This window comes from Chionomys nivalis, chromosome 22 (genome assembly GCF_950005125.1).
Source record: "Chionomys nivalis chromosome 22, mChiNiv1.1, whole genome shotgun sequence".
In the NCBI taxonomy this organism is placed as follows: Eukaryota; Metazoa; Chordata; class Mammalia; order Rodentia; family Cricetidae; genus Chionomys; species Chionomys nivalis.
The window spans coordinates 46,302,447-46,329,352 of record NC_080107.1 but is presented as its reverse complement, the minus strand read 5'-3'; the positions used below and the strand labels follow the sequence as shown (position 1 = coordinate 46,329,352).

General features: G+C 52.4%; 1 protein-coding gene across 1 annotated transcript in view; it reads right to left on the bottom strand.

Moving 5' to 3' along the window:
• Nucleotides 1–26,906, bottom strand: part of Hmcn2 (hemicentin 2) — a 162,110-nt gene that overhangs the window by 110,015 nt on the left and 25,189 nt on the right. Inside the window, 15 exon segments of the mRNA XM_057755127.1 lie at nt 954–1,098; nt 4,037–4,164; nt 4,419–4,514; nt 5,718–5,906; nt 8,768–8,917; nt 9,737–9,850; nt 10,147–10,274; nt 10,580–10,721; nt 11,594–11,866; nt 13,767–13,888; nt 14,301–14,445; nt 17,532–17,795; nt 20,147–20,267; nt 20,982–21,088; nt 21,841–22,012. Coding sequence (XP_057611110.1) covers nt 954–1,098; nt 4,037–4,164; nt 4,419–4,514; nt 5,718–5,906; nt 8,768–8,917; nt 9,737–9,850; nt 10,147–10,274; nt 10,580–10,721; nt 11,594–11,866; nt 13,767–13,888; nt 14,301–14,445; nt 17,532–17,795; nt 20,147–20,267; nt 20,982–21,088; nt 21,841–22,012 — 2,296 coding nt within the window.

Genomic DNA, 26,906 nt, shown 5'->3' with positions numbered 1-26,906 from the left:
TTTTTGTTTAAACAGAAAAAGGGAAAATGATGGAGGAAGGTCATTGGCTAATAAACTGCCTTGGCCCATTTGATAGGCCAGCCTTTAGGTGGGTAGAGTAAACAGAACAGAATGCTGGGAGGAAGAGGAAGTGAGCTCAGACTCAATAGCTCTCCTCTTTAGGACAGACGCAATGAAGCAAGCCGCCAGGTCAGACCTGCTGAATCTTTCCCGGTAAAACTGGTGCTACACAGATTATTAGAGATGGGTTGATTGGGATATGAAAATTAGCCAGTAAGGGCTAGAGCTAATGAGCCAAGCAGTGTTTAAAAGAATACAGTTTGTGTGTTGTTATTTCAGGGCATAAGCTAGCCAGGTGGCTGGGAGCTGGGTGGCAGGAACGCAGCCCACAGCTCCTTCAACAGAATGGCGTCCAATGTGCCAGAAATGTGTGCAGTTCCTACGCAAATCCTAACCAGGGTTTCATGTAGCCCAGGCCAACCTCTAACTTACTATGTAGCTGAGTGTGACTTTGAGTCTCGACCTCTTGCCTCCATCTTCCAGGAGCTAGGATTACAGGTGTGGGCCACCACACCACCTTTCTGTGGTGCTGGGGATGGAACCCAGGGCCTTGGGCATGCCAGATGAGCTCTCTGCCACCTGGGCCACATGCCTGGCTCAGATATAGTTCATTCCAGGGCAGGACTTGACCATGGCCAGATTTATAATTAGCACAAGGCATTTTGAAACCATTTCACCATGGAATCTGAGGGATATCTGCGGACAGGGAACACACATGCAGTATAAAAAGAGGTAACTGGTGTTTTGCCTATCGACGGCACGGGAATATGTCAACCCTAATCTCCCTTTAGTGAAGACATGGTATTTTCACAAATTTTCCGAACAAAAGTGTTCAGGTTGCCTCAAGTGCCTCCCCTCAGCCCATTGCCACCATCTTGGGGTCCAGGACTCACCCTGGACCACCAGCTCCACGTCTCGGTGCTGAGAGCCTGCCACATTGGTGGCCACACAGCTGTATTTCCCAGCATCCTCTTGCAGGGCCCGGTCAAGGTGGAGGCTGCCATCAGCACGGATAGCATGGCGACTTCCTGGAGGGAGCTGGTGAGGACAGGGAGACAGGAGTTTGGAAAGAGAAATTGGCTCTTATGTGGACAGGAGCCACCCCCAGGAGCATCTTTGCCACCCAGGCCTGTGGGGTACACTGGACCAAGAGACCAGGGAATGGTAGACCCGGCTGGGGTCAAAGTGTGGCTTCCCAGCCCTCCCTTCTCTGAGACTCGCCATCTCCTGAGATCAGCAGGGTAAGGGGGACCCCACTTCTGTGGTTCCACCACTCCCTCAGCCAGCTGGTCAGGTAGGTAGGTGGTCCAGGGCTACCCGTCTAACCGAAAGCTGTCCCGTGAGAGTTAGTAAGAAGAATGTGGAGTTGGGGCAGAGATCTTGGGCTGAGGGGCAGTGGCAGCCCTCCCATGCCACCAAAGCCCCATGGAGAGAAGACACAAGCAGATAGCGCAGCCATGCAGATACGCAGAGAGCTTTACGGCTTTGGGGGCCTTCCCCAGGAGATCTACCACAACAGAGTGGGTGGGGGCAGGAGTTGTCCAGTTGCTAAATCCTGCTGAGACATTTTAGATCTTTCCAGGGCTTTCTAGCTCTTTCTAGATTTGACCCCTTTGAACTTTCCCAGTCACTGTCCCTGATCCCAACTGTACATTCTATACCCCCACACCCCCAATTGAGCCCCTAGGCTGTCTAGGTCACAAACTGAGTGAGCCCAAAGGGGTCTCTCTGCACAGGGCAATTGAGCAGGGGTTCCACACAGTGTTCCCCGCCCTGAGTGTACAGAGGCCCATCTCGTCCCACACACCTGGCAGTCTGCCCTTGAGACTTCAATGTTCAGAGACTACCCTGCAACTCCACAACCATATTTAACTGTACAGTCTGCAGAGCAGGTAGTGGGGCTAAACATTGCCTAGGTGGAGCCCATGTGCCTCTAGGGTGCTCTCTACGTACCTCATAGATACACGGAGCTGCACCTACTCAGAGACAGCAGGGGAAGGAAGGGAGGGAGGAGGAACTGAGGGAGGAATGAGGGATGAAGGAAGAGAGGGAGGGGGAAGGGAGGGAGGGGGAGGGAGGGAGGGGGGAGGGAGGGAGGAAAGGATGAATAGAGGGAGGGAAGGAGGGAGGGAAAAGGGAGGGAAGGAGGGAGGAAGGGAGGGAGAAAAGGATGGGGGAGGGAAGAATGAAGGGAGGAAGGAGGGAGGGAAGGGAGGGAGGGAGGGAGGAATGGAGGGAAGGATGGAGGGAAAGAGGGAGAAAGGGAGGGAAGGAGGGAGGAAGAGAGAGGGAGGAAAAAAGGGAGGGAGGGAAGGGAGGGAGGGAGGGAGGGAGGGAGGAAGGAAGGAAGGAAGGAAGGAAGGAAGGAAGGAAGGAAGGAAGGAAGGAAGGAAGGCAGGTGGACAGGCAGATCACGCCAGTGTTCCCTGCACAGGGCCTTCAGGACAAGGAAGCCAGTACTGCACATTGTGGTCTCAAGTTAAAGTCAGCAGAAGAAATCTTCAACGTCCCTCTAGCGTGGCTCACAAACTTGCTGCACACTGTACATCCTAGGGAGATTTTAAAGTAGACCTAAGAGTGGCGTGACTGCTGTCCTCAGAGGCTGTGACTCCATGGTAGAGTTGAGGCCAGGACAAACAACAAACTCCTGAAGAGTCTCTGAAGTATATCTACACTAGAGGGCACCATGGGAGACCATCTCAAGTTGGGCAGCGAAGGCATGGGAGGAGGTGATGCTCTACCTGGGACTTGAAATAGGACTGGCAAACTTTGTGTCAAGCATCAGAGGTGGACTATTTTAGATTATCTGATTATTTAGATTGCGCAGTTTAATTTAAATTCAAACAGACTAATTGTGAGGGGGCTGTGTTTCAATAAAACTTTATTTAGAACAAAACAGACCTTGGGCCACATATGCTCCTGCCTCTGAGGTTTTTAAGTGTGGGCATCAGGGTCCAAGCCTAGCTTGGCCACCTACTAGCTATTTGATTTTAAGCATGTGGCTTAACTTCTCTAAGCCTCAGTTTCCCTATCTGTAAATGGGGAAACAACAGATCCTTCTCTACATCAAGGTGTGATGGGGATAGAAAATGAGAGCCATAGGCAAGGAGGGACTTGGTGCCACATGCTCTGCCTTAGCCCAGCATGGAAAAAGAAGAATAAGAAGTGTGACTGGAAAGGCGTTTGGTTGGCAGGAACAGCATGGGCGAGCACACAGACACATGGTCGTCTAGCCTTGTGGGAACAAACCGAGAGAGGACATAGTAAGGATGGGATAGGGAGATGAGGGAGTGGATGGTGAGAGGCTTAGAAATGCTGGAGCCTGCAGGTGGCAGGTGGTCCTGGCAGGAACCACAATGTCGCTGGAGCTATTCCTGTAGCCTGGTGGCTGGGTCAGGCCAGAAGCAAGGCTTGGGGAATAGAAAGTACAAACCAGGACTCGTGGGGAATAGAAGAACAAGCCAGCACTCGCTGTCTCCCCAAGGTGCTGTAGATGAACATGAAGTGAGGAGAATCATTTATAGTCTCGGGGGCACAGGGGTTACAAGAGTTAGGACAGACGGAAGGCACAAGGAACAGAGTGACAGTATAAACAGTCCTGTGTCATGAACTGAAGAGATGTTCTGCTATGAGCCAAACCACAGGGCACAGTTCTTCCCTGGAAACATAACCGCAGCCCCTTTCTCCTCAGACCGTCATCCTCTCTCCTCACCCCATCCTCTCTCCTCACCCCATCCTCTCTCCTCAGACCCCCATCCTCCCTCACTGGGCATCAAGTAGGCAGATGGCAGGGCATTAGACGGCTACAGTTGCCGGTTATGCAGGCCACAGGTGATTCTGGGAGGAGACAGGACAGAGAGAAAAGAGGAAGGGAACATTCTAAAATGGGGTAGCTGAGAGGCCAAGGCTGAGGTGTGGCAGTGGCATTCCTCTCTCTGTCCACTGCCCACAGCTCGCAGGGAAGTCCAGCACTCACGGGCCGGCCAGCCTTGAGCCATCGTCTTTCAGGGAGGGGCCTCCCGGCCAGGATGACACAGGTCAGCGACACAGGCTGTCCCTCCAGGACACGGATGATGGAGGCACTGCTGGCGATCTGTGGGGGGGCTATGAGACGAGGAGAATGTCAGTCACTCAGGCTGAGAGACACAGCCACCCCTCGCTTCCTCCCTACGAAGCCTGCGACTACATCCAGACTAGAGAGGTTCATTAGGTGAGGTGTACCCTGGGAGATGGCCCAAGCAGCAGGGATACAATTCTGGGGATGCATTGGTCCAATGTGGTGGCTACAAGGAGCACTTCTGGGCTCGGTTAGAGCACCTGCCTCCCACTTCCCACAGCTTCCAGATTCACCCACAGACCATGTCCAGTGACCACCAGCTGGGCCTCAGCCTGGGCCTTTCCAAACACATTGCGAGCTTCACACACATACAAGGCTTGGTCTTCGGGGGCTACTCCTGAGGGGAAGAATGAGGACGGCCGTTGGGAGCCCACAGACTACCATTGCAGGTACACAGCCAGGCCCTGAATACATGCAAGGGGGACACGGGCACCAGCAGAGAGAAGGAGGATGCTAGACCTCAACTCACTCATCTGTGAAATAGGAACAGCGGTGGATATGTGGCTGAGTTAGCTGCTCATGTGTGCTCTTCACATGACAGTGAGGGACAGCTGACCACTACTGAGGATGGTGCCCAGTTCACAATGGAATGACTCACCCAGAGCTGCCAGCCCATAGGAGCCAGCATCAACCTGCCCATGGCCCTCATAGACCCTTGTGTTTGAATGCTTGGGCCCCAGTTGGTGGAACTATTTAGGAAGGACTAGAGGGTGTGGCCTTGTTAGAGGGGTGTCGCTGGGAACAGGCTTTGAGGGTTCCAAAGACTTGCACCATTCCCAGTATGCCTCTTTCTATTTCCTCTTTGTGGATCAAGACATGAACTCTCAGCTGCTATTCTGGCACCATGCCTGCCTATCTGCTCCCGAGCTCTCTGCCATGATGGTGACAGACTCTTAACCCTCTGGAACTGCAAGTCCCATGAGAAACCCTTTCTTCTGTAACTTATCTTGATCATGATGTTATATCACAGCCATAGAAGAGAACGATACAGCTGTGCTGGGATCAGGGTCCTGCCCTCCTCACCCCTGCCGCTCAGCCCAGCCCAGTACTCCTCACCCCTGCCACCCAGCCCAGCCCTCCTCACCCCTGCTGCCTAGCCCACACCAACCTTCCTTATCCCTGCCACCTAGCCCATCCCAGCCCTCCTCACCCCTGCTGCCCAGCCCAGCACTCCTCACCCCTGCCACCCAACCCTCCTAACCCCTGCCACCCAGTCCAACCCACCCCAGCCCTCTTCACCCCTGCCACCCAGTCCAACCCACCCAGCCCTCCTCACCCTTGCCACCCAGTCCAACCCACCCCAGCCCTCCTCACTCCTGCCACCTAGCCCAGCCCACCTCAGCCCTCCTTACCCCTGCCACTCAGTCCAGCCCATCCCAGCCCTTCTCACTCCTTCCATGCAGCCCAGCCCACCCCAGTCCTCCTCATCCCTGCCACCCAACCCAGTCCAGCCCTCTTCACCCCTGCTACTCAGCCAGTACAGCCCAGTCCTCCTCACCCCTGTCACTCAGCCCAGCCCACCCCAGCACCCTTCTCTTACTTTGAAAGACCAAGACTCCTGAATCCCGTTGCCCAGTTCTGCTGCCCCTCCCAGGCTCCAGGGCCTGGCCATCTCCACGCCGCCAGGTGACAATGGGGGGTGGGCGGCCTGTGGCCCGGCAGGTAAGGAAGACACTCTTGTCCAGCTCCACAGTGACATCCTGGGGAGGATCCATCAGTCTGGGTGCATCTGTGGGAAGAGTTTAGTCTGTGAGGAGAGCCAGTGAGCTGGCTCCCAGGGAATTGTCCATTACTCTGTTTCGTCTCTAGGAACACCTTTCAGGCTCATCCCACAAACTTAAAGGTCCTCCTGTCCACAGCTCCACAGCCAACCTGAGGTTAGCCTGGCCCACCTCTAGAGAGACAGTTATGGAAAGGTGGTGGCCCTCGTTGCATCTCGTGCTCACTCTCCTATGGGAGCCTTGGGGGTGGGTGGGGGCTGCTCTATGACAGCCATGCAGCGAAAACATTGCATTCCCAGCTGCAGTGCCTCCAAAGGAAGTCACAACTTGAGAGGAGCTTTATGGCCACAGAATCCTGACGATGACAGCAATGTGGCCAAGTTCACAGAGGGGCTGGGGACATGAGTCCCACTTCCTCCCAGACTCCCCTATCTGCCTCACCTCCTTCTGAACCCTCGGGGGGTAGAGTGAGCCTGTGTTTGCCTGTGACATGCTGAACCCCAAGTCCAAACCCACCATGTCCATGGCCCTGCCTGTTTCAAGCCACCCCAAAGCTCATCCTCAGGTCTCCCTTGATCTCCACATTGCCCTGCACCAAGAACTGTTGGGAGTGAGCACGTAAAACATCATAAATCCAAACATTGCTGTTATATATCACCTTGTATTTGATGGCCCATAGTAGGACGCTGGCTGGCGAATGAGTGTTAATAAGGCCCACAGGCCCACGGGCCCACACAAGGATTGCCTATCATACAAGCCACAGAAACCCAAACAGAGCACAAAGGGTGGGGAGCTCCCTAATCCTTACTCCAGGCACCCCAGACTCTATTCTCCCAGGAAGCCAATGGGGTAGACTTTTTCTGTAAGTACATTGCTGCCTTCCCCGGAAGGGGAGGAAGAATTGAGCTACCCCCCCCCCTTCCACTCAATGGAAACTCCCTCCTCAGCTCTTTGATTCCTCTGCACTATTCCTAGCTCAGCCCAGGCCTGCCCGTGCATAACTGGGCATGCATATGATTAAAATCAGATGCATTATGGGAAGGGACACACACAGTAGAAAAATAATTATATGACCTAATCTGTCAATCAAAACAGAACTACACCCTCCCGCTTAGTAGCCAAGCTCCTTCTCTTGAACCCCATGAAAGGAAGCCTCAAACATTCATGGGAGCCCCCGAGCACCCCCCTCTAACTCTCTTGCGGGATTTTCTGGTTACTTCTATTGCTTTGCCATTAGTGTAGTTTCTGTGATATTTCTACAAATCTGTGTGAGCTTTTATTTCGATTCCCTGAAGATACCCCACCCTGGTCCTGGCCAGCGATAAGAGAAACTCAAGGTCATCCTCAGCTACATTGTGAGTTTGAGGTCAGCCTGGACCACATGAGATGCAGTCTCAAACAACGAACAGCAAGTGCTGTGAACAGCCCAGTTCAGAACACAAAACTTGGGAATGGGACTCTGGCGCAAAGGGACACACTAGCCCTCTGGGGAGCCATCCGCCTTCTAGAGCCCACGTCAGCCTGCCAGGTCTGGGCATAGGCGACAGCCACGCAAGCGCGTTGATTTAGCTGGCCGTGGGAGCATGAGGCAAGGGTGTAGTATCTATTTAGTCTGACATGGCACCCCATAGCAAGACCCTATAACAATCACCCTGCCATACAAAGCTCAAAGTGGGACTCTCAGGGGCAAGCCACCTAGCCAAATAGTCATAGTAGGAAGCAGGCCTAGCGCCCACCTGCTCCCAGAGTCCGCCAGCTTGGCCAGGGCCACTGCACCACAGCTGCTGCCCGCATGGGCAGGAAATGTGGTTTCCCACTCTCACTGCCAGGCTGGCTTGCCCAAGGCCCACAGCTGCCTGATATTCACCTCTGCCCTGCCCCGACCCCGGTCCATGTCCACATTGTCTCCTCCCTCAGAACTGGGGAGATGGTTCCAAGGTTTACAGCATATTGTCAAAGGAATAGAGGACCTCAGCCTAGACCCCAAAGTATAGGGTCTGTTGAAAGCAATCAGATATGGAGCCAAAGCTAATGCCCATGGCAGTGCCACAGGTAGTCTCTAGAACCTTCCAGCAGAGACAATGACAGTGTTTCATGTTGTGAACCTCCCTCATCTCATACATGCATATCTCAGAAGCGTTTCGCCAAGGAGGAGCTTGGAGCTCATAGAAAGGAAGGATGCTCACACTCACCCTGCTGGTCACTGACCAATATGACCCTGAGCACCAGGGTCAAGCGCTCAGAACCATGTTCAGCGTTCAACTCTGTCGTGCCTGGCTGCAAGGCCTTGGGCAAGCAATGTGCCTTAATTGTGTCTCATTTCCCCAGGTATAAAGGAGATACTGATGACCTCACACCTTCAAGGGTTGCGAAGATATATGAGTGTGAACCTGGAGCATGCTCGGACGGCCAAATACCGCAGACGGGACAGCTCTTGTTGTTATTATTGGACTAAGAAGGCTCTTTGTCTATCTCATGCTACTGAAGGCCAGCCATGGTGGTGACAGCCTAAGTATGAAGGTTCTCCTTTCTATAACCTCTCACTGGGCCCCCAGGACACAGCCAGGGAGTTCCCCAGGCTGGGGTAACCTATAAGAGGTAGTAGCTATCATTGTCTTCTACTTACAACCCTCAGTTGGCTTGCCTTGAGGAGTTCTGCACCAGCCTGGGATATCAGAGACCTTTTCTAAAAGTTAAACTCACTACTTAGCCACAGCCACAAAGCTTTGTGACCCAGCAAGAACTCACACCTGCCCCAGCTCCCTCTGGCTCTCCAAAGTGACAGTCTGGGCTACAGATACCAGCTTCCTGGCTAGAGTCAGGCGAGGGAGGGGGAGTTAGGGGTGGATAGCGCCAAGTGCACACTCACGTCCAACCACCAGCTGTATTTCAGCAGAGGCATCACCCAGTTCATTAACAGCTCTGCAGGTGTAGAGGCCAGCATCTCTCTCCTGAGCTTCAGGGATCCGCAGTGTCCCGGACTTGGAGCCTTCAGGAGCCAAAATCACTTCCAGACCCCCTAAACCAAAGATGGAAAGGCATTGGCCAGGGCCCTGGGTTGCTGGGTCTCAGGATTCCTGACCCAAGGCTCCTATGTCAGCACAGGCCATGACTGGGTGCTTGGAGGTGGCTTTCCCCAGGGTCACAGCTCCTGGGCTGGTCCTAAGGCAGGCTGGGGCTGAGTCTTTCTTAAACTCCCTTGTTGGGCAGGGCTGGAATTCACGCAGACTCTGACATGGCGAGCTCTTCCCGCAAGGTCTCCACATCCAGGCCTCCTTAAGGCCTCACACTTTTCAACCCAGGTCCCACTGAGGCTGGGATCTCCTTTTAGGGCACAGGAAAAGTGGGAGGTGCCTGTGTGAAGACACCTCTCTCATGCCTGCCTTCCTGGCATTTCTACTGGGTGTCTATGGCCCACGCCGCTCCTGTCCCCACATCTTGACACTCTTCTTTGGTTAAATTAAAAGTACACCTCACAGCACTTCCCTGCCAGGCGTGGGAAGCCCCATCCATTAAGCTCAGCTAGGTATTAGGGCCAGGCTTGCTCTAAACACACATGCACACTCGTGTGCATATGCTCAATCCTCACACAACCTGTATCCAGATAAAGAGACTGAGGCTTAGGGTCCTGTAGAGGAAAGACATTTGACAATTCAGTGTGACTGGGTACTGGTGGGCTATGAGGTGTACAAACTAGGGAGTGCTGGAACCAGCTGGCTCTCCTGAAACAAACCTTCCCCTTCCTCATTTGAAGTCCCTGCCTACCAGTGACCTTTCTGGAAACTGTAAATCTGGGACTCTGGTAGCCATTTCCTGGGCTTCTCCCCATCAAACATACCTCGATACCAGATGATTCGGGGTGGGGGGACCCCAGATGCCACGCACTGTAGCACAGCCTCTTCCCCGACGGCTGTGAGAACCACGGCGTTGACCGCAGAAACAGAGGGTGGGTCTGTGTGGGCCAGAAGAGGGAACATGGGGCTGGCTGCTCCGAGGCCAGACCTTCCCTAGCTTCCCCCCCCACCTGCCCCCCACATTCCCGGCACCCATGTTTGTTTCCCTGGCCCAACTACCTGGACTACTAATCCCTTGCATGGGTGTTTTGTGTCTCCCCACCAGACTTTAAGTCCCATGTGAGGAGCCATGCACTCACAACTACACCCATGGAGCCTGGTGCATCACAGACACTGGGGTCCTTGAGCAGGGAGGAAGCAGTGTGTCCTGCAACAGGACGGCCCAAGTAAGTACCTGTGTAATAGAGGGTGATTGTTTCCTCATCTGTGCCGACTTCGTTGGCAGCCTGGCAGCTGTAGTTCCCAGCATCCTCTGGGGCTACTCCCTGAATGATGAGCGTTCCTTGGACATCCACATGGATTCTGGAGTTGTGCCAGAAAAACATATGACATACAGTGGCTCCATAGCCATCATTAATATCAAACTAACGTCACTAGTCAATGACACTCAGACAGTGCCAGGTTTTTCTGGGTCAGTCATTGTTAGCCCACAGGGCTCTTCCTCGAGGTCTGAACACCTGCCTACCCAGGCCACACTGCACTCAATAGGCCCTTGAAAGATGTCAGGCAGATGCCACACCCCTTTTTGAGAAAACCCAGGCTGAGATTCCCTCCCGGCACCCTGCCCAGCTACTGCCAGGCTCTGAGTTCTCCTCCCACCCACTCACCTGCTGTCCTCTGGCAGGGCAAGGCCCTCACGGCTCCAGGAGATATGGGGTGTGGGATACCCTGATGCCGAGCAGCTGACCCTCATCTCCACACCCTGGGAGACATGCTGGGACCTGGCATTGATGCTGACTTGAGGGGCCTCTGTAGATGAGAAGAGTCCTCTGACCAGCCTGGGCTCCCCACGCTGGCTCTGACTGACCCTCAGCCACAGTAGGGGTGCAGTGGAGAGGAAACACAGGTTCCAGAGTCAGAGTTCCCAGGTGGCACCCCTGGAGGTGGGGAGACTCGGCACTAAACCGGTACCCACTAGGGCCTCCCAGTCGGAAACTCTTGCCCTGGATAGTTGCTTTGAGCCAGCACCCCTGGAGTTCTTGGGCATCCAGCAGGTGCCAGAGCTGGGGACAGTATGTATATCTCTGTGACCATGAGGTGAACCCCATGGCTTGCCCTAAAACTGACTCCAAAACTAGGTTCCTTTAATTGGGCACTCTCAGTCCACAGACCCAGTGAGGCTCAACCCAAATCCTCTAAAAGGGCAAATGCATCCACTTCCGTGCCAAGGAAGACATAACTAATCAATCTCTGTCCTGTAGAGCCTAGACAGGTCCTGTTAACACACTCCCAGTACCAATAGGAGTTGCTGGCTCAATAAAGAGCACTCGCTGAGTTGCTGGGTTTTTACCTTTGGTGAACTGGCACGCCGTCGAGGAGGACTTGAGGAGATTGAAACCACACCCCATCCTGAAACTCCTATACAGATGCCCTTTCCTCTGCCTCCTCTACCATCATCCGGGCAGTATCCCCTAGCTATGCCCAGGCACATCTGACCTCTGAGCCCTCACCCTGCCCCAGCCCTAGTATGATTAACCTCCATTAGTGAACATAACTTAGCTAGATGGAGACAGACTCTCCAAAGTTCCAAGGCGAAGCAGAGGGAGGAGCTTATGGTGTCCCCAGTGAACATGAGGTAGAATGCTGTGCTAGGGGACCAGCAAGAGTGGGAGGAGTCTCACCTCGCACCAGGAGCCAGGTGGATGCCCTTGTGACCCCATTGGCATTGCTGGCCACACACTGGTACTGCCCACCATCGCTGGGGACAACGTTGCTGACTTCCAAAGACAGGTCATGCAGCTGTGTGACTCGGCCTGCTGTGACTGGCAAGGCTCGCCAGTCCCGGACCCATGTCAGGTTGTAAGGAGTATCACCTAGGACTTGGCAGGACAGGATGGCGGTCTCCCCTGGGGACACAGTCACATTAGGTCCAGGGACCAGCTGTGGTGGAGGGTCTGCAAAGACAGTGGGATAGGAGGGATTGAGGAACTGGGGTAGGGAACAGCTGTCCCCTGTGACTCAGGACACGTCAGCCAGCAGAGCAGCCTGCATCTGCTCTCCATTCGGGGATTCTGGCCCCCGGGGAGATTGCGTGTCCCCCGTCACACTCTCCCTAGGGTGCTATCAAACTCTGGAGCTCTCCACAGCATGGACGTGCTCACAAGCCACAGCCAATGTGCATCCAACAGCCCTTCTCAGATCTTCACACCCTCCCAGCCAAACATCTCCGCCAGGAAGAAACCGGCCAGGAGAGGGGGAACTGTGGGAACATCTCTGTCCTTCAGCAGCGTGGCCTACGAGCAGCCCGAAACAGACAAGGCCCAAAGGAAATGCCGCTAAGTCTGTTCTCGGGAACACAAAAAACCAAAGTGATAAGATCAGAGACCACCCACTAGAAGAGCAGGACCACCAGGCCACATGCACCTACAAGAGACGAAAGTGTCCCAGTGTGAACGTGGGGGCTTGTGACCCCCACGCTTGGGAAGCAGGGGCAGGATTGCTGTGAATTTAAGACCAGTCTGTTTCACATGGCCAGTTCCACATAGCCAGGGTTACCTAGTGAGACTCTGTCTCAATTATAAAAGAAAAAAGATACAATGTTATTGAAAATTCTTAGAAGTGACATTTGGGAACAAACAGGGAAGCTGAACTAGACATAAAATTAAGCAGTACTGAAATATTCATACATTGGGGTGTGTGTGTTCTGAGACTATGTCTTCCTCTGTGGCGCTGATGGACCTGGAACTCATGCAGCCAGGTCGACCTGAAACATGTAGCGACCTTCCTACCTCAGCTCCCATTATCTCCGTCTCTAGCCAGGAGAACTCAGTTTGGCAGGGTGATGCCGTGTTTTTAGGGTATGTACTGAAATGTCAAGGTGGTTATAACTTAGTTTAATGTAGCTTGGCAGGAATGAAAAAGGTTAGTGTGGCCAGATATCAATACACGGCGGACCAGTTCCTTGGCCCCATCCTCTTCCCTGATCGTCATTTATAAAATTTAACTCTCTCCTCAGGGGCTTAGACTGACTCGCTGTCAGGTTGCGGAGTCAGGTTATTGAAATCTCCCATAATCTCACACCCTCAAGAATGTCTGAGAAGACATTCCTCGGAGGAGCTGGGGAGATGATGGCTCCCTAGGTAAAATGCTTGCTGTCCAAGCCTTAGGACCCAAATTTAGATCACCATAAAATCCAGGCGTAGCAGCACATGTCTGTAACCCCAGCATGAGGGATGGAGACGGGGAGATCCCTGGGGTTCACTGCATCCCACCAGCCTCACTGAAATTTGCAGTCTTTCCTAGGTCCCATGAGAGATAGCGGGGCTCAACAGAGAGAGGACCTCCAACCCCTGCACACGTGCACACGGGACGGTGCCCCTGGACACACACGCATATGCCACACACAAAGAGGACCTCATCAAATGCTAGACTTGGGGGACTGCAGATGGCTTCAGTGTCCTGGTTTATGTTTTCCCATCTTTATGCCAGGGGCCATTAAATGGCATTTCCTTTCTTCGCTACAGGATAATTTGGGTCTCTAACGAGGAAATCCAATCTCATTCTGGGACTGTCTATGGCATCCCCAGAGTTCTAGAGCTCAGTGGTGACATCATGGCTAAAGTAAGTCACCCTGAAAGAACACGAGGCAGGTGACTGACATTGAGCCGGGCAACCGACCCCTACAAGGCCCAGGTGGGTCAGTGTGTAGGTGGTAACATGGATTGGCATGCTTTGAGAGAGAGACTGTCCCCTGGTGCCAGCAGGCTAGTACTCTGCCCCAGAAATGGAGAGTGACCGAAAGGAAACCCCAGCAGAAGGGAAGGAGCGCGGTGAACACACAGAGAAAAGATAGACCTGTGATGACAATCTGGGCGTTGGCTTGTCCTGTCCCGGCTCTGCTGACCGCTATGCACTGGTACATGCCTTCTTCAGCCTTGGATGCCCGCGGGATCTCCCAGCTGCTGTTCCCTGATCCCCTGCAAAAGCAACAGGCAGTGTGGTCACTCAGACCCCAGCCAGGACCTCCCAGCCTAAGTGGGGTGAGCTCAGGCCCCCAAATCTTGCACAGAGGGAAGCCCAAATCCTCACTGAGGCTCAGTAAGATTTAGGAAAATTCCACAGCAGGGCGTGTGAGCTGAACTCATGCCTTGGCTTCTCTCAGCTCTGGACTCTCACCCTAAGGAAAGGGTCTAAGGGTGTCCCTACACTTCTGACCCCAACTTCTGGGCTCACTAATGGATAGGACCCACTCTCCCCATCCCCAGCAAGGCTGACCAGGATGACAATCAAACTGAGCCCAGGTTTCTCTCCTGTTGCCCACTCTTTGAGATCTGTCCAGGGCACAGGAACCCCGGGGTCAGGGACAATTGCTGGCCATCAGTCACTCACTGAAAGTGCCGCTCCTCGCCCAGCCTCACTCCATCTCGCTGCAGCTGCAGACGGAAGGGGAGGGTGCTATACACAGAACAGGACACCAGCAGGGGCTGCTGTAGGTAACCGTGGATCCTGGGGGCCATGCTGACCAGCGGCACACCTGTAGGCAAGCACAACGTTTGGAGCCCTGCTGTGCCCTGCTGTGCCATCACAGAGCCTGTCCCCGGTACCTTAGCCACACAGAGGCCCTTAGGAATAAACAGGAGGCAGAGGCCAGTCCAGAAGCAGTCAGCGGTTCCATTCAGTGTCACGCAAGGCAGGTCACTTACCTCTCTGAACCTCAGTTTCAACCTCTCTAAAATGGGAGTGGTCCCTCCAAAGTTCAGGGACCATCAGAGAGAAGAAGAGACAGGGGAAGTGGGGAAGAGGATGTGCAAAGCTGACTCCAGGCATGACACGACCATTGCACTCACATACACACCAGATCTGCACTAGACTGGGCCTGTCAGCATCCTGTCCTGTGGTGGAGAAGGCCTCCTGGGACCCCTCTCCTCTGTGAGGACTTATACACAGTTAATGGTCAATGGATGAAAAGGAACCGTTTTCTTCGGTGTGTAGACATTGGTAAAATGCCCATGTACATATAAACAAACCCTCACTCATGTTCCCGTAAGCACCCCCAGGAAAACTCATCAAGTTGTTCAAAAGAGACCTGAAGCCAAATAGGAAGTAGTCGGGAGCGGGAGAGGGATGGGGATGCTGGCATGACCGAACTACATCATGGGTGTATGAAATGACATCACAAAACCCAATAGTACATAGTACTGATAAACACATGCTAAGAAAATATCTTTAAAGTTTTGAGCAAAGGTTAAGAGATTGTAAACCAAATTAGTTTCAAGATGGACTCTATTTGGTATCATCCAAAAGATGCCGTAAAAATGGGGGTGATGATGGCCCTGTTATGAAAAACTGGCAACTGTCAGTGGGGACAACCTCACCATGGCTTCTGAGGAAGCCAGTTAGCAGAGAGACCTGCCTGGGACCAGCTCTGAGGTCAGAAGCTATCCACTGTGTGGGTGGGGCTATGCAATGGGCTCTTCTTTAGAGGCTCCAGTTCACCCGTACTTGTCCAGTGAAAAACAAGCCCAGTGGGAAGACGGCTGGAGATGTGACATTCGCGGCATTTTTGAGATAAAGCAAAAAGCTTCAAGGAAACTCTCACAGCTTGTGATGAGCCCTTTGGGGCCTCTGTTGGACACTACTGGCCTCCTCACCTGACCCTCATCTGGGGATCAACAATCTCTTCCCCTGTGTTGTTTTTAGGAGGCCTTTGAGAAAGTCCCCAGCAGGGTCAGCTGCAGCCCACAGTGCTGGCAAGGGCTCAGTCCATGCGGCTGCCTTCTTTGCACCCCAGCCAGAGGGGACAGGAGCCCAGTAAGATGCTCCAGGGCTGAGACAATGCACCAGACGGCCTCAGAGGCCAGGCTGGGGGCGGGGAGCATGGCGGGTGACATCATGCCCTGGGCTGTCTGCCATATCCCCAGGGAGAGGGGTGTCAGGCTTCCAGCCACGTCCTCAGCTGCATGTGCAGCCGCTACTCACCCCCGCAATCTGGACGCCTCTTCCAGACAGCTTGGTTACCCCTCTTTTGAGCAGAAAGGGCCCAAGCACCTGAGACCTACCACACACCTTCAAACCCAGAGCCAACCTGCTCTGAGACAAATCCTAGCCTCCTCTGCTCTGAAAAGTAGGGAGGCAAAAACTATCCTGGTCCAACCCTGCCTGTTCCCATTGGAGTGGGCAATGGAGACAAAGCCCACAGCTGTGTCTCAGGTCCCTGGTTCTGTCTGAGGGGACAGAGGAGACAAGTCTCCCGTGATGAAATCTCTGTAGAAAACTTCCCCTCACACTGTAAAGGCAAATCACAGATGCTCAGGAAGAGCATCATGGTGCAGAGGCCAGAGTCAGGAAAGAAGAAGAGGTGTCTCAGCCAGAGGTCTTCAAGAATTGCCCTTGGTGGACATTATGCATAGCCTCAAGAGCTGGCCTACCCTCCTGTCCTCCCACCTGCCTGCCCTCCTGCCCTCCTTCCTGTCTTCCCTGCCCCTTATTGGAAAGGGATGGGGGGCTGCCCCACAAAGAAGTGTGGAATGCATGTCACTTCCAGGGGAAGGGAGACAGTGGGCCCAAGGAGGGCAACAGGGTCTGGAAATGAGGTCAGGTGACCCAGGAAACCAAGTGCCCCTGCCAGGAGCAGAGGTGAAGCTGGGAAACCCAAGACTTTCTCCTACCCTAGGAGGTCTCTACCTTTGAGGCACAGGGACCAGAAAAAGCCACACATATGGGAGCCAGTATAGCAACATAGTGGCATCAGCAGCTGTTGAGTGTGGTCTCAGGCACCCATGTATAGCTCTGTGCACACTGGATGCTGGAGTCCTTGGGACAACTCTGTCTCCTATGACCCCCTAGAACTTCCCTGTGGGAGTGCTCAGTGAAGGGCAGTCCCTCTGTCCACTTTTAAGTGGGACATTCCATACACATCAGGACTGCTACCAGTGGGCAAAGGGCCAGTCTTGGCAAATGCTGGGCCCACACTTCCCTGCACCATGGCTTGCACTTAGCTTTGGGGGCCTCAGAACAAATAAATGATGGATGGATGGATGGATGGATGGATGGATGGATGGATGGATGGGCAGATGGATGGATGGATGGATGGATGGATGGATGGATGGATGGATGGATGGCTAGATGGTTAGATGACTATAAGGGTTAGAGGATGAAAGGGTAAAATGGTGGGTGGGTTGGTGGGTGGATAAAATGATGGATAGATAAGGAGCTAAATGATGGGTGGGTAAATCAGTGGATGCTCTGATGGTTGGATGTAGCAAGGTGGGCGGATGGACGCTGGGATAAATACATGTGGATAAATAAATGGATGGGTAGATGGATGGACGGGTGGATGGATAGGTAAACAGATGTGACTGCATGGATGAGTGAGCTGCTGATGAATATATAGAGGGGAAGATTGCTAAGTGGGTGGATAGATGGGTGGGTGTGTGCGTGGGTGGGCAGATGGGAAGGAAGGTGAGTGAGTAGGTGTATGGATGTTCTAAATCTTCAAGCTGAGGTAATGTCTGGATCATGTCGGGATTCGTCATGACACCTAACAGGGAATAGCTGGCCACAGAAGCTTTGCCAAACTAATCTAGCCAGGAAATGCTTCCAGGAAGACACGGCACTCACCTGGGGCCACCCCACTGTAGGAAACTCCAGAGACACGGAGGAGGGGATTTCCCTCGTGGTCTTGGCCCTTCACCTTGAGATAAAAGCGCTCCTTTGGTACCTGGAAGGGTGGCCCAGCCCACAGTTGGTGGGTGGAGCCATTGGAGAGAAACTGTGTGGGCAGAGTGAGGAGAGACTTCCCTGAGCTGTGTGAGAGTTCCACAGATTCAAGGTGACCAGGTGCCTGCAGGCCCGTAGAGTTGATCACCAGGGAGATGGGTACGCCTGCAAAGAGAGAGAGGGAATGAGCACGGGGCTCTGGGACTGTGAGCCGGACCCAGCCTTCTTGGCCCTCCTTCACCCACTCTGCATCCTCCCTGTGCCAGCTAAGGCTGTAGGTGGGATAAGGAAGGACGAGCCCTGTGACGCTGTCCGTGGTCCTGAAACAACCGCTGCCTCTCCACCCTGCCTGCATTAGCTGTATCCCCTGCTTCTAAACCCGGAAGCACAGACCTGGACTGAGCTTTCATCATATCCTTAGTTTATTTGGGAGTTTGGGTCAGGCCTCTTCCCCTTTCAGTTAAAATGGCTTTTAAAGAAACACTGAAATTGGTCTGCACATGAATGGAAGAATCTAAATATGAGTTCCCAGAAAAGCCGAGTCTGTAAGCATGGGGGGGGGGCGCTACATCATTCAGCCAGTAGTATGTAGAAGCCCCCTCCAGGTCAGTCACTGGTGTTTAGGGATGGTTTCCTGTAGTCAGCTCATGGAATGTGGTAGCTGCTTGCCCTAGTCCAGGCATCTAATGTTCAGTTAGCCACAGACTCCCCAAGACCCTACTATTCCCATCATAGAACCTAAGGCCAAGCACTCGTTAACATTTCCAGTTTCTTCCTCCACCCTCTTCTTCATCCTACCCATCCTCCTTGAAGTCCTGGTGATTAATCCAAAGCCTTGCAGACACATTGCAAGCATTTCACCACTAAGCTATATTCCTAGCCTTATTTTTTTTAACTTTATATGTGTCTCCTCCTTTTCACACAGTTAAAAATGGCTTTTAAAGAAAGAAACATGGAGCCTGCATATGGCACAGAAGACTCAACATGTGAATTCTGGGGAAAGTCAAACAAGCATGCACACATACACACTACAGCACACGTGGTCAGAGAACAACCTGTGGGGGTTGGTTCTCTCCTTCCACAGGGTAGTTTCCAGGGGCTGAACTCGGGTTGTGAGGCCTTTATCCACTGAGCCATCTCTCTGGCCCACTTCTTTACTTTTTATCTTAAGTCATGGTCTTGCCAAGTTACCCAGCAAGCCTTGAGTTTGCAATCCTCCTGACCTTGGGTCTTGGGTAGCTGGATTATAAGCCTGAGCCACTGGGTCTTGCTTAGAGTGTCCTCTCTCAACTAGCTTGTGGGAAGGGCTTCAGTTTCTCCACTTTCCTTGCTTTCTTTCTACAAAGTAAATACCAAATGAAGCCCCAGGCTCATCACACACCAGCGAGAGACCATGACCTCCAATTTCCAGCCTCCTCCATATGATCACCAAGATACTTTTGATAAGCCAGCAGCTCACTGGCACCTGTCCCTCCTCTGAATTAGCAGGGTGCAGACAAGATGTCACCGAAGAAAAAGGAAGAGAAAAGGTAAAATGTTCACCTTACCACCATGAGCGCCTGAGTTCAACACCCAGAGGCCACTGGGCATAGTGGTGCACACAACCCTAGTGCTATGGAGGTAGAGCTAGATAGTGGTGCACAGAATCCTAGTGCCCGAGGGACAGCTAAACTAGCCTACTTGATGAACTCGAGATAGTGAAAGACCTGTTTCAAAAAATAATTGATTGGGGCTGGCGAGATGGCTCAGAGGTTAAGAGCACTGACTGCTCTTCCAGAGGTCCTGAGTTCAATTCCAGACAACCACATGGTGGCTCACAGCCATCTGTAATGAGATCTGGTGCCCTCTTCTGGCATGCAGGCATACATGGAGGCAGAATGTTGTATACATAATAAATAAATCTTTTAAAAAAATTGATGGTTTGGGAGTGGAGAGGGGACTCAGAAGTTAAGAGCTCTGGTTACTCTTCCAGAGGACCCAGGTTTAATTCTCAGCACCCAGATAGCAGCTCATACCTGCCTGTATGTAACTCCAGTTTCATAGAAATCAGTGCCTTCTTTTGGGTTCTGTGGGCACTGCACACACATGGTGCACATGTATGCAGGCAAAACACCCACACACATGAAATTTTAAAATGAAACAAAAACAATTGGTGGCCAGTGCCTGAGGAATGACCCCAGAGGAAATCCTCTGATTTTCATACACACATGTGCACACATACACACATGTACCCAAACATACTTGAACACGTATACACACAGGAAAATAAAAAGGCAGGAGAAGCATGGCTCAGTAAAAAAAAGGGGATCTTCAGAAGCCCTTTGGTGGCTGGAAGAATGCTGGGAAGGTAAATGTCACCTCCTGAGCTGATGGAGAGGAAGCTGGCTCAGAGTTGGTTTGTCACCCTGTGGCCCAGCAGGACCCATTCCACAGTCACCGTGGCTCACAGTTAGCCTGCCTTGATCCTCCCACCACCTCCCAAAGCCATTACCTTCCTCAGAGCCCAGGGCAGGTACCTTGCAAAGGCCATTCAATGGTGTGGTTGAGGTCCAGAGAGGGCTGCATGGAGAAGCCGGCTCGGAAGTTGATGTTACTGATCCCTGATATTCTCACTGAGTGGCGGCCACTGCTGTACACCTAGAGCAGGTCCCCACCAACCCATGTCACCAGGGCATCAGGCCTCAGATGCCACTGGCCATGGCTAGTAAATCCCACGTCTGTAGCTATAACTTTCTAACCGTTGTAAACACATGGGCAAGGTGCCTACTCCCCAAAGACACAGAAGTCCAGTTGACCCACTCTCCTTCTGGAGGCTTCTCTTTCTGCTCTCTCCTAACTCCTGCAGACCCTGCCTGTTCTCCTGTTTGTCTACCCTCCCACCACACCTCCCCTGGAGGCATTATGGCTCTGGTCTCAAAGACAGGCAGATCTGGAACATCAGGTGGTCAGCACAGTCTTCACCTATAACCGCCACCACAATGCCCCGCACCCCATAGTCTAGTCAGTCATCAGGAGCTCCCACTCCTCCAACAGGTCATGCCTGTCTCTTGCCTGGCTTCCAGCATCTTCCAGATACAACAGTCTCCTGTCAGCTCTGTCTCTATTAGTTGTATCTCCCAAAGTCACCCTTGCTTCGTTTACCCTCCCTACCCAGGACAGGAGTCTGAGTCATGGGCCAGTTTCTTTCTTGGCCTTTCTGAATGTCATCCCAAAGCACTCCATGCCCTCACAATTGAAAATCAGGTTGTTCCTTGGCTTTTGACCCTGCACTCACTCCTATTGCTAGACCCACGCCACTGGCCACACATCCCAGGCTCTCTGCCTGAAATTCCCCCGTTGGTATGTCCCTACCTTGATGGCCCACAGCCCAGGGTGCTCAGGCTTAAAGGCTACAACCTTGGCCGAGTCCGGAATGTTGAGGAGTACGTTGAGACCTTCATCTGTCTGCAGGACCCTTCCTGTGGAAGCATCAGGTGCCACTCAGTCTTCTCTCTTTTCTCAGGGTCCCTAGGTTCCCCACCCTGTCTCCAGGACCCCACAGCCCACCACCACCAGCCTCAAGTGTCCTTGGGACTGACAAGAAGATTGCCATTGTTGTAAGTCCTCATTGGTCAGTTGCCCCCAGCCTTCCAGTTTCTTCATCTGCAGGGACACCTCTCTGCTCCACTTGGTGCCCCTCACTCCTGCCTAATTTCTGTATCCTTGCGTATGAGCCCCTTGCCGCCACTGCCTCTTTGTAGGGTACGGGCGTATGTGTGGTATGTATCTGTGGGGTGTGTATGCATGTGAGTGCATGTATGCATTGCACGTGTACATATGTCAGTTTCTTCCTCTCACCAAGTGGGAGCCAGGGATGGAATTTAGGTCTTCAGGATTGGAAGCAACTTCACCCATTAAATCATCTTACGGGCTCATTTCTTTTTCTGGGACAGGGTCTCTTCCTGCACTTGGAGCTCAACCATTTGGCTGACCAGGGAGCTCAGGGACCCCTCGTCTCCACCCCTCAGTGCTGAAGTTACTGGTATGGCTGCCACACACATTTTTAACATGGGCGCTGGGTATCCAAACTCGGGTCCTCATGTTTGTGAGCAGACACTTTATTGACTAAGCCATTTCTCCAACCCCCTACCCCCGTGGCCTCTTTTCATCTCATCCTGGGCTTCCAGCTCAGTCTTGGATCCAAAGAGGGGATTAGGCCAGGAGCACATACCCAGTGGATCCCGGACTTCGATCTCAGGCCCTGGCCCGCTCAGTGAGATGGTGACCTCCTTCAGGCTGGGGTCAAAAGGGATTCTCCACGTGTGCTCCCCTTCCTCCTCATGGTCTGCAGACAGCAGATGTACTTTGGAGGCCTGGATCGCTGACTCCACCCACTTTAGCACCTGAGGAAGGTACAGAAGTTGAACTGGAGGTGTGCCCAGGCTTTGACATACAGGTCTAACCAGCTTCTGCTATATGCAGAATCCACACACTCCCTGTGGATTTGGGGGTAACAATCTGTTCAGTGTCCAAGGCCACGGACCGCCACTGTCCTATGCTAGGCTTGATTGGCTCTTCTCCCCTCATGGCATCCATGGCTCCAAACGAAGCCTATATATTGACACAGGTGACTCAGAGCTGAGAGGTGCAGGCACGGACTTCTTCTTCTTCTTCTTCTTCTTCTTCTTCTTCTTCTTCTTCTTCTTCTTCTTCTTCTTCTTCTTCTTCTTCTTCTCCTCCTCCTCCTCCTTCTCCTTCTCCTCCTCCTCCTCCTCCTCCTCCTCCTCCTCCTCCTCCTCCTTCTCCTCCTCCTCTTTTTTCTCCTTCTCCTTCTATTAAAAATTTTCATTTATTTTACAGACCAACTTCAGTCTCCCCCCCCTCCTCTCTTCCTTCTCCCCGCCACTCCTCCTCTGTTCAGAAAGGGGCAACCTCCCATAGGAGTCAACAGACTATGGCATATCTCATCAAGGCAGGACCAAGCTCCTCTCCCTGCATCAAAGCTGGGAGAGGCATCCCTACATGGGAAATAGGTTCCAAAAGCCAAACAGGCTTCTGCAGGACAAGCTTCTGCTTCTTATCTGTAGCCCCCACGAGGAGCTGTTTGCTGGTGCACACTGGGCAGCTAGGTATGGAATCTCCATGCTGTGTGGGTCCTCGAGCCACAGGCTCCTCACAGGTTGCAGATCATCTAACCAGGATATGGAAACCCTTAGTGGATCAAATACACTAAAGCTAAAAATCTGCAGTGTGTGACTGAGAGTCACTGTGGGGAGCGCTTGCCTAGGGTGCAGGAAGCTCTGGGTTTGATCCCCAGCACTGAAAAAATTTCCTTGTACTACACCAGTTCAAGGCAAAACACTGAATATAACTTCTGCATTCAACAGGAATGGTGTTCAGAGGCCAGAGCGTCCTTCTCGAGGACCTTTTTGGAAAAATGCCGTCTGCTAAATGTGGAAGGAATGATGCAATTAGGAAACCATCATCTTACAACTACTAATGAAATAATTGTTTCGGGCAAGGATCTTCTTTGGATGTTAAAAGCAAAGGGTGTAAGATTGATGGAGACTAAATATCCACACAGAGCCAGGGTGTCACCCCACAGACACTGAAAATCAGTGTGGGGTGTGGAGACACGGCCTCAGCATACACGGCTGCCTGCCACCATTGTAACCAGTGACACAATTTGTCATCAGCTACAGTAAGACCAGCTGTTTGTCTCTCGATGCCATCCATCAGGAAGAAGTCATAACACTAACCCCAAGTCACCCCTCCACACACACCAGACACCGCCTACCCAGACCTTGGGACAAACTCAGGGCAGAAGTAAAAAGCCAGTAGAGATGTTGGTGACACCATGGGACAAAGACTAAAATTTAGAACATGGGACAGAGCCTCTTCAACCAGTGTCACAAAAAGGCGTGGATGGCTCCAGATTCGAGAGGACGTAATAGTCACGAGAACCAAGAGGGGGCAGGCAGCAATAATTAAAACCAGAACCAGAAAGGCTTCTTCAGAAAACATCTAGAGGGGCTGGGAAGATGACCTGGCAGATAAATTACTATGCAAGTGTAAGGACCAGTGTTCAGATGGCAGGCACACAGATTAAAAGCTGGGTGGGCGTGGCAGCCCACCTGCCATCCTGGATCCCTAGACCAAGCTGGCTAGCTAGACAGCCCAACCTGGGAATTTCCGGCATGGTCAGAGAGAGACCCTGCATCAATTAACACAGTGGAGAGTGGTGAGGTACATACGTAATGTCAATTCATCCCACCACATGTACATCACATGTACCCTCGAACGTGCATACACGGGCATGCAAAAGAAAAGAAAAGACGTTTTGAAGTCAAACAGGGGGAAATCAAGCAAGGATTTGGTATGAGATCACAGTAATAAAGTTCATTAACTCTATCACAACAATCTAGGCTATGGGATACTGTGGGGGACTGACAGTAAGCTTCAAGTGAGAAGCATTTCACAGCACACATGAGACCCTAGGTTCCAATCACAGCAGCCAAAATAAAAAATAATTAACTATAAATTACTTATGAGTCTCATGAGCCAGCAGAATCCAGAGGGATAAGGAAGAGAGAAATGCAAGCAAGTGCTGAATTGCTGGTGACTGTGAAACTTAGGGGAGGTAATTTGCTTGATTTTTCAGACAGGGTCTGGGCAGCCCTAGCTGGTCTAGAATTTATTGTGTAGACCAGGTTGGCCCCAAACTCACAGAGATCTACTCCCTTTATCTCCAAGTACTAGGATTAAAGGCCTGTGCCATCATGACCTGCCATTCATAGCAATTTAAAAAAATAAAAGTCATTCTATTTTTAAATTTTGTTTATTTGTTTGTTTATTGGTTTTTGAGACAGGCTTTCTCTGTGTAACATCCCTGCCTGTCCTGGAAGTCACTTACTTTGTAGATCACGTTGACCTTGAACTCCCAGAGATTTGCCTACCTCTGCCTCCTGCTTGCTACCACATCTAGCTTGAAAGCCATTTAAAAATGCTAATGATGTAATGAGTCCATCACACACCTGGGCGTGATGTCTGCCAATGTCAATTGACTATAAGTGCCTTCCCGCAATGCTGCCTGAAGGAGAAAAGGCTCTGTGATTGATTAGCAATATCTGCCACAGATCTGAGACTGGAAAAATAGTGGCTGGTGTGCTACCTGAATGTCCTTCTGGCCCTACCTGGAAATCCCTCTGCCTACTGTGTAGCCTTCACAGAAGGGAAGGGACCTGGAAGATCTGCCTGAGATTTTGGGAATGAGTGTGTTTTACAGAGACTGAGTTCAAGCATGTGCAGTGAGACCTCAGTTATCACAGGATAAGAATTCATCATTTCCCCTTCTTCCCATATTTGGAGCGGCTTCATTCTCCTGTCTTTGCCTGGTGTTCTGGGAAACATGTCTCTTGAAAAGGCTCAACCTGTCTTGGCCGCTGGACTAGCACAGGGTTCCTTGTCTAAGTGGGGGAGGAAGGAAGACAGTGTCAAAGGATCAGCGAAGTCAGGATGAGACCGCCAGATGTTGAAGGAGCAACTCCGTGCCCACTGCCTCTTCCTCAGGTCACACCGTGGGGCAGAGGATGGTGACCCAGAAAAGCTGCCCCAGGCAGCAAGCGCCCAGACAAGTTGCATCAGCTATTCTGCCAGGGCTACTGCAAGCTGCTCTAGAATGTTCTGGGTGGAGAGAAGATGCCCAGCAATTCAGGCTACCAAGCCACAAAGAGGCCTGGAACATGGACAGCACCCTAATGACCCCAGCATGAGGCAGCTTGCCTAGGGTTGAGGAAGTGTGACTCCCGTGTTCACAGCAAATGCAGACCACCTTGTAGGGCCAGACGGAGGGTCAAGGCCTTCTGGACCTAGTCATGCTCCCAGGGCTCCAGAGCGGAATCGGGGAGCCTTCCGAGCAGAACGCCTTCATTAAGCAAGCACAGTGTTTATTTGGCGAGTATGATGGCTTCCAGATGTCTGTAGGGTGGGGCCTGGGAGTCAGCCATGTGCTGGCCTGAGGTTGGGCGCTGATGGAGAAGGAAGGAAAGAATCTGGCCTTGTTACACTCTGCCAGATGACTGCTTCTGGGCCCTTCATGGCTGATAAATCGTCCCAGAGGCACTGCCAGGGCGCTTAACAGCCAGAACAGCTGAAGAACCTGAGGGGCTAGGAAGAGGAATGGGGCTCACAGCTACAGATGGGGAAACTGAGGCTTCGGCCTGGAGTCACAGAAAGAGCACCCATGCAGTTCCAAGGCTCTGCCTCTTGACAGTTATGTACCCCAGATTCTCTACCCAGCTCTACCTTGCTGAGGACACTCTTGAGAGTGTAGCCCTATTCTTCAGGGGGCTTCAGTGTAATAGGGGAAGGGAGAAACCTCCATCCCCACCCAGAAGCCTAAGGGAGTTCAGCTATGGTCACCTGTGCCCGACACTGTGCCCAGCACTCTCTGTTCACCCTGGTTACCACCCCATCAGCTCTACCAAGTGCAAGGGAGAGAGCGGATAGTATCCTACTGCATGGGTCTAAGGACAGGGCTTAAGGTCCCCTCAAGGCGACAGAGATGTGATCTGCTGCAACCCCTGTCTTGCCCCAGCAGCCCAGGTCTCAACCTCTCCACTCCCCTGAATGCTGCTGAGAAGGGTTGGGGATGAGCTCATCTCTGGCCCCTCCTGCTCCATCCGTCAGAACCACTTCCTCCCTCCCACTGTTGCAGAAATCAAGCCACCTCTCGGCACAGGGACTTGCAGAATTTGGGTCATTTGTCAGGTGTAGTTGCTGCTGCCAAACAAGAGATGTGTCTCAACCCCCAGAACAGGCTAAGGTGAAGAGCAGGCTGTGTCAGAGGAGACCAGTGAGCCATGGGGTGGGGGAAGCTTAGGGCTCTCCTGGGAATCCCAGGGTGATTCCAAGGCAAGATAATGGGGTGCATCCAGCTCTTCTGTCCCTTCATGTTTCTGCATCATCATCACCTGTAGCTGAATGAGGGCTGGGCAAAGCCTATGATGCTACACACAGGATGTCATGGTCCTACCCAAAGCTTGACTTTAAGAAATGCCCACCTTGGGCTCAGGACAATGGCTCAGTAGCTAATAGTGCATGATGTGCATGCTTGAGAACCTGTGTTAGACTCTGGGAACTACACAGAAGCCGGGAGCATGAGTACATGCCTGTAACCCAGCTCAGTGTGGGAGGTGCACTGACACGCAAGCCCAGCTGCCCGGCTTAGTTTCCGCTTTAGTGAAATATCGTGACCCAGAAAGTCAAGTGAGAGCAACTAGGGAAGCTGCCCAGTGC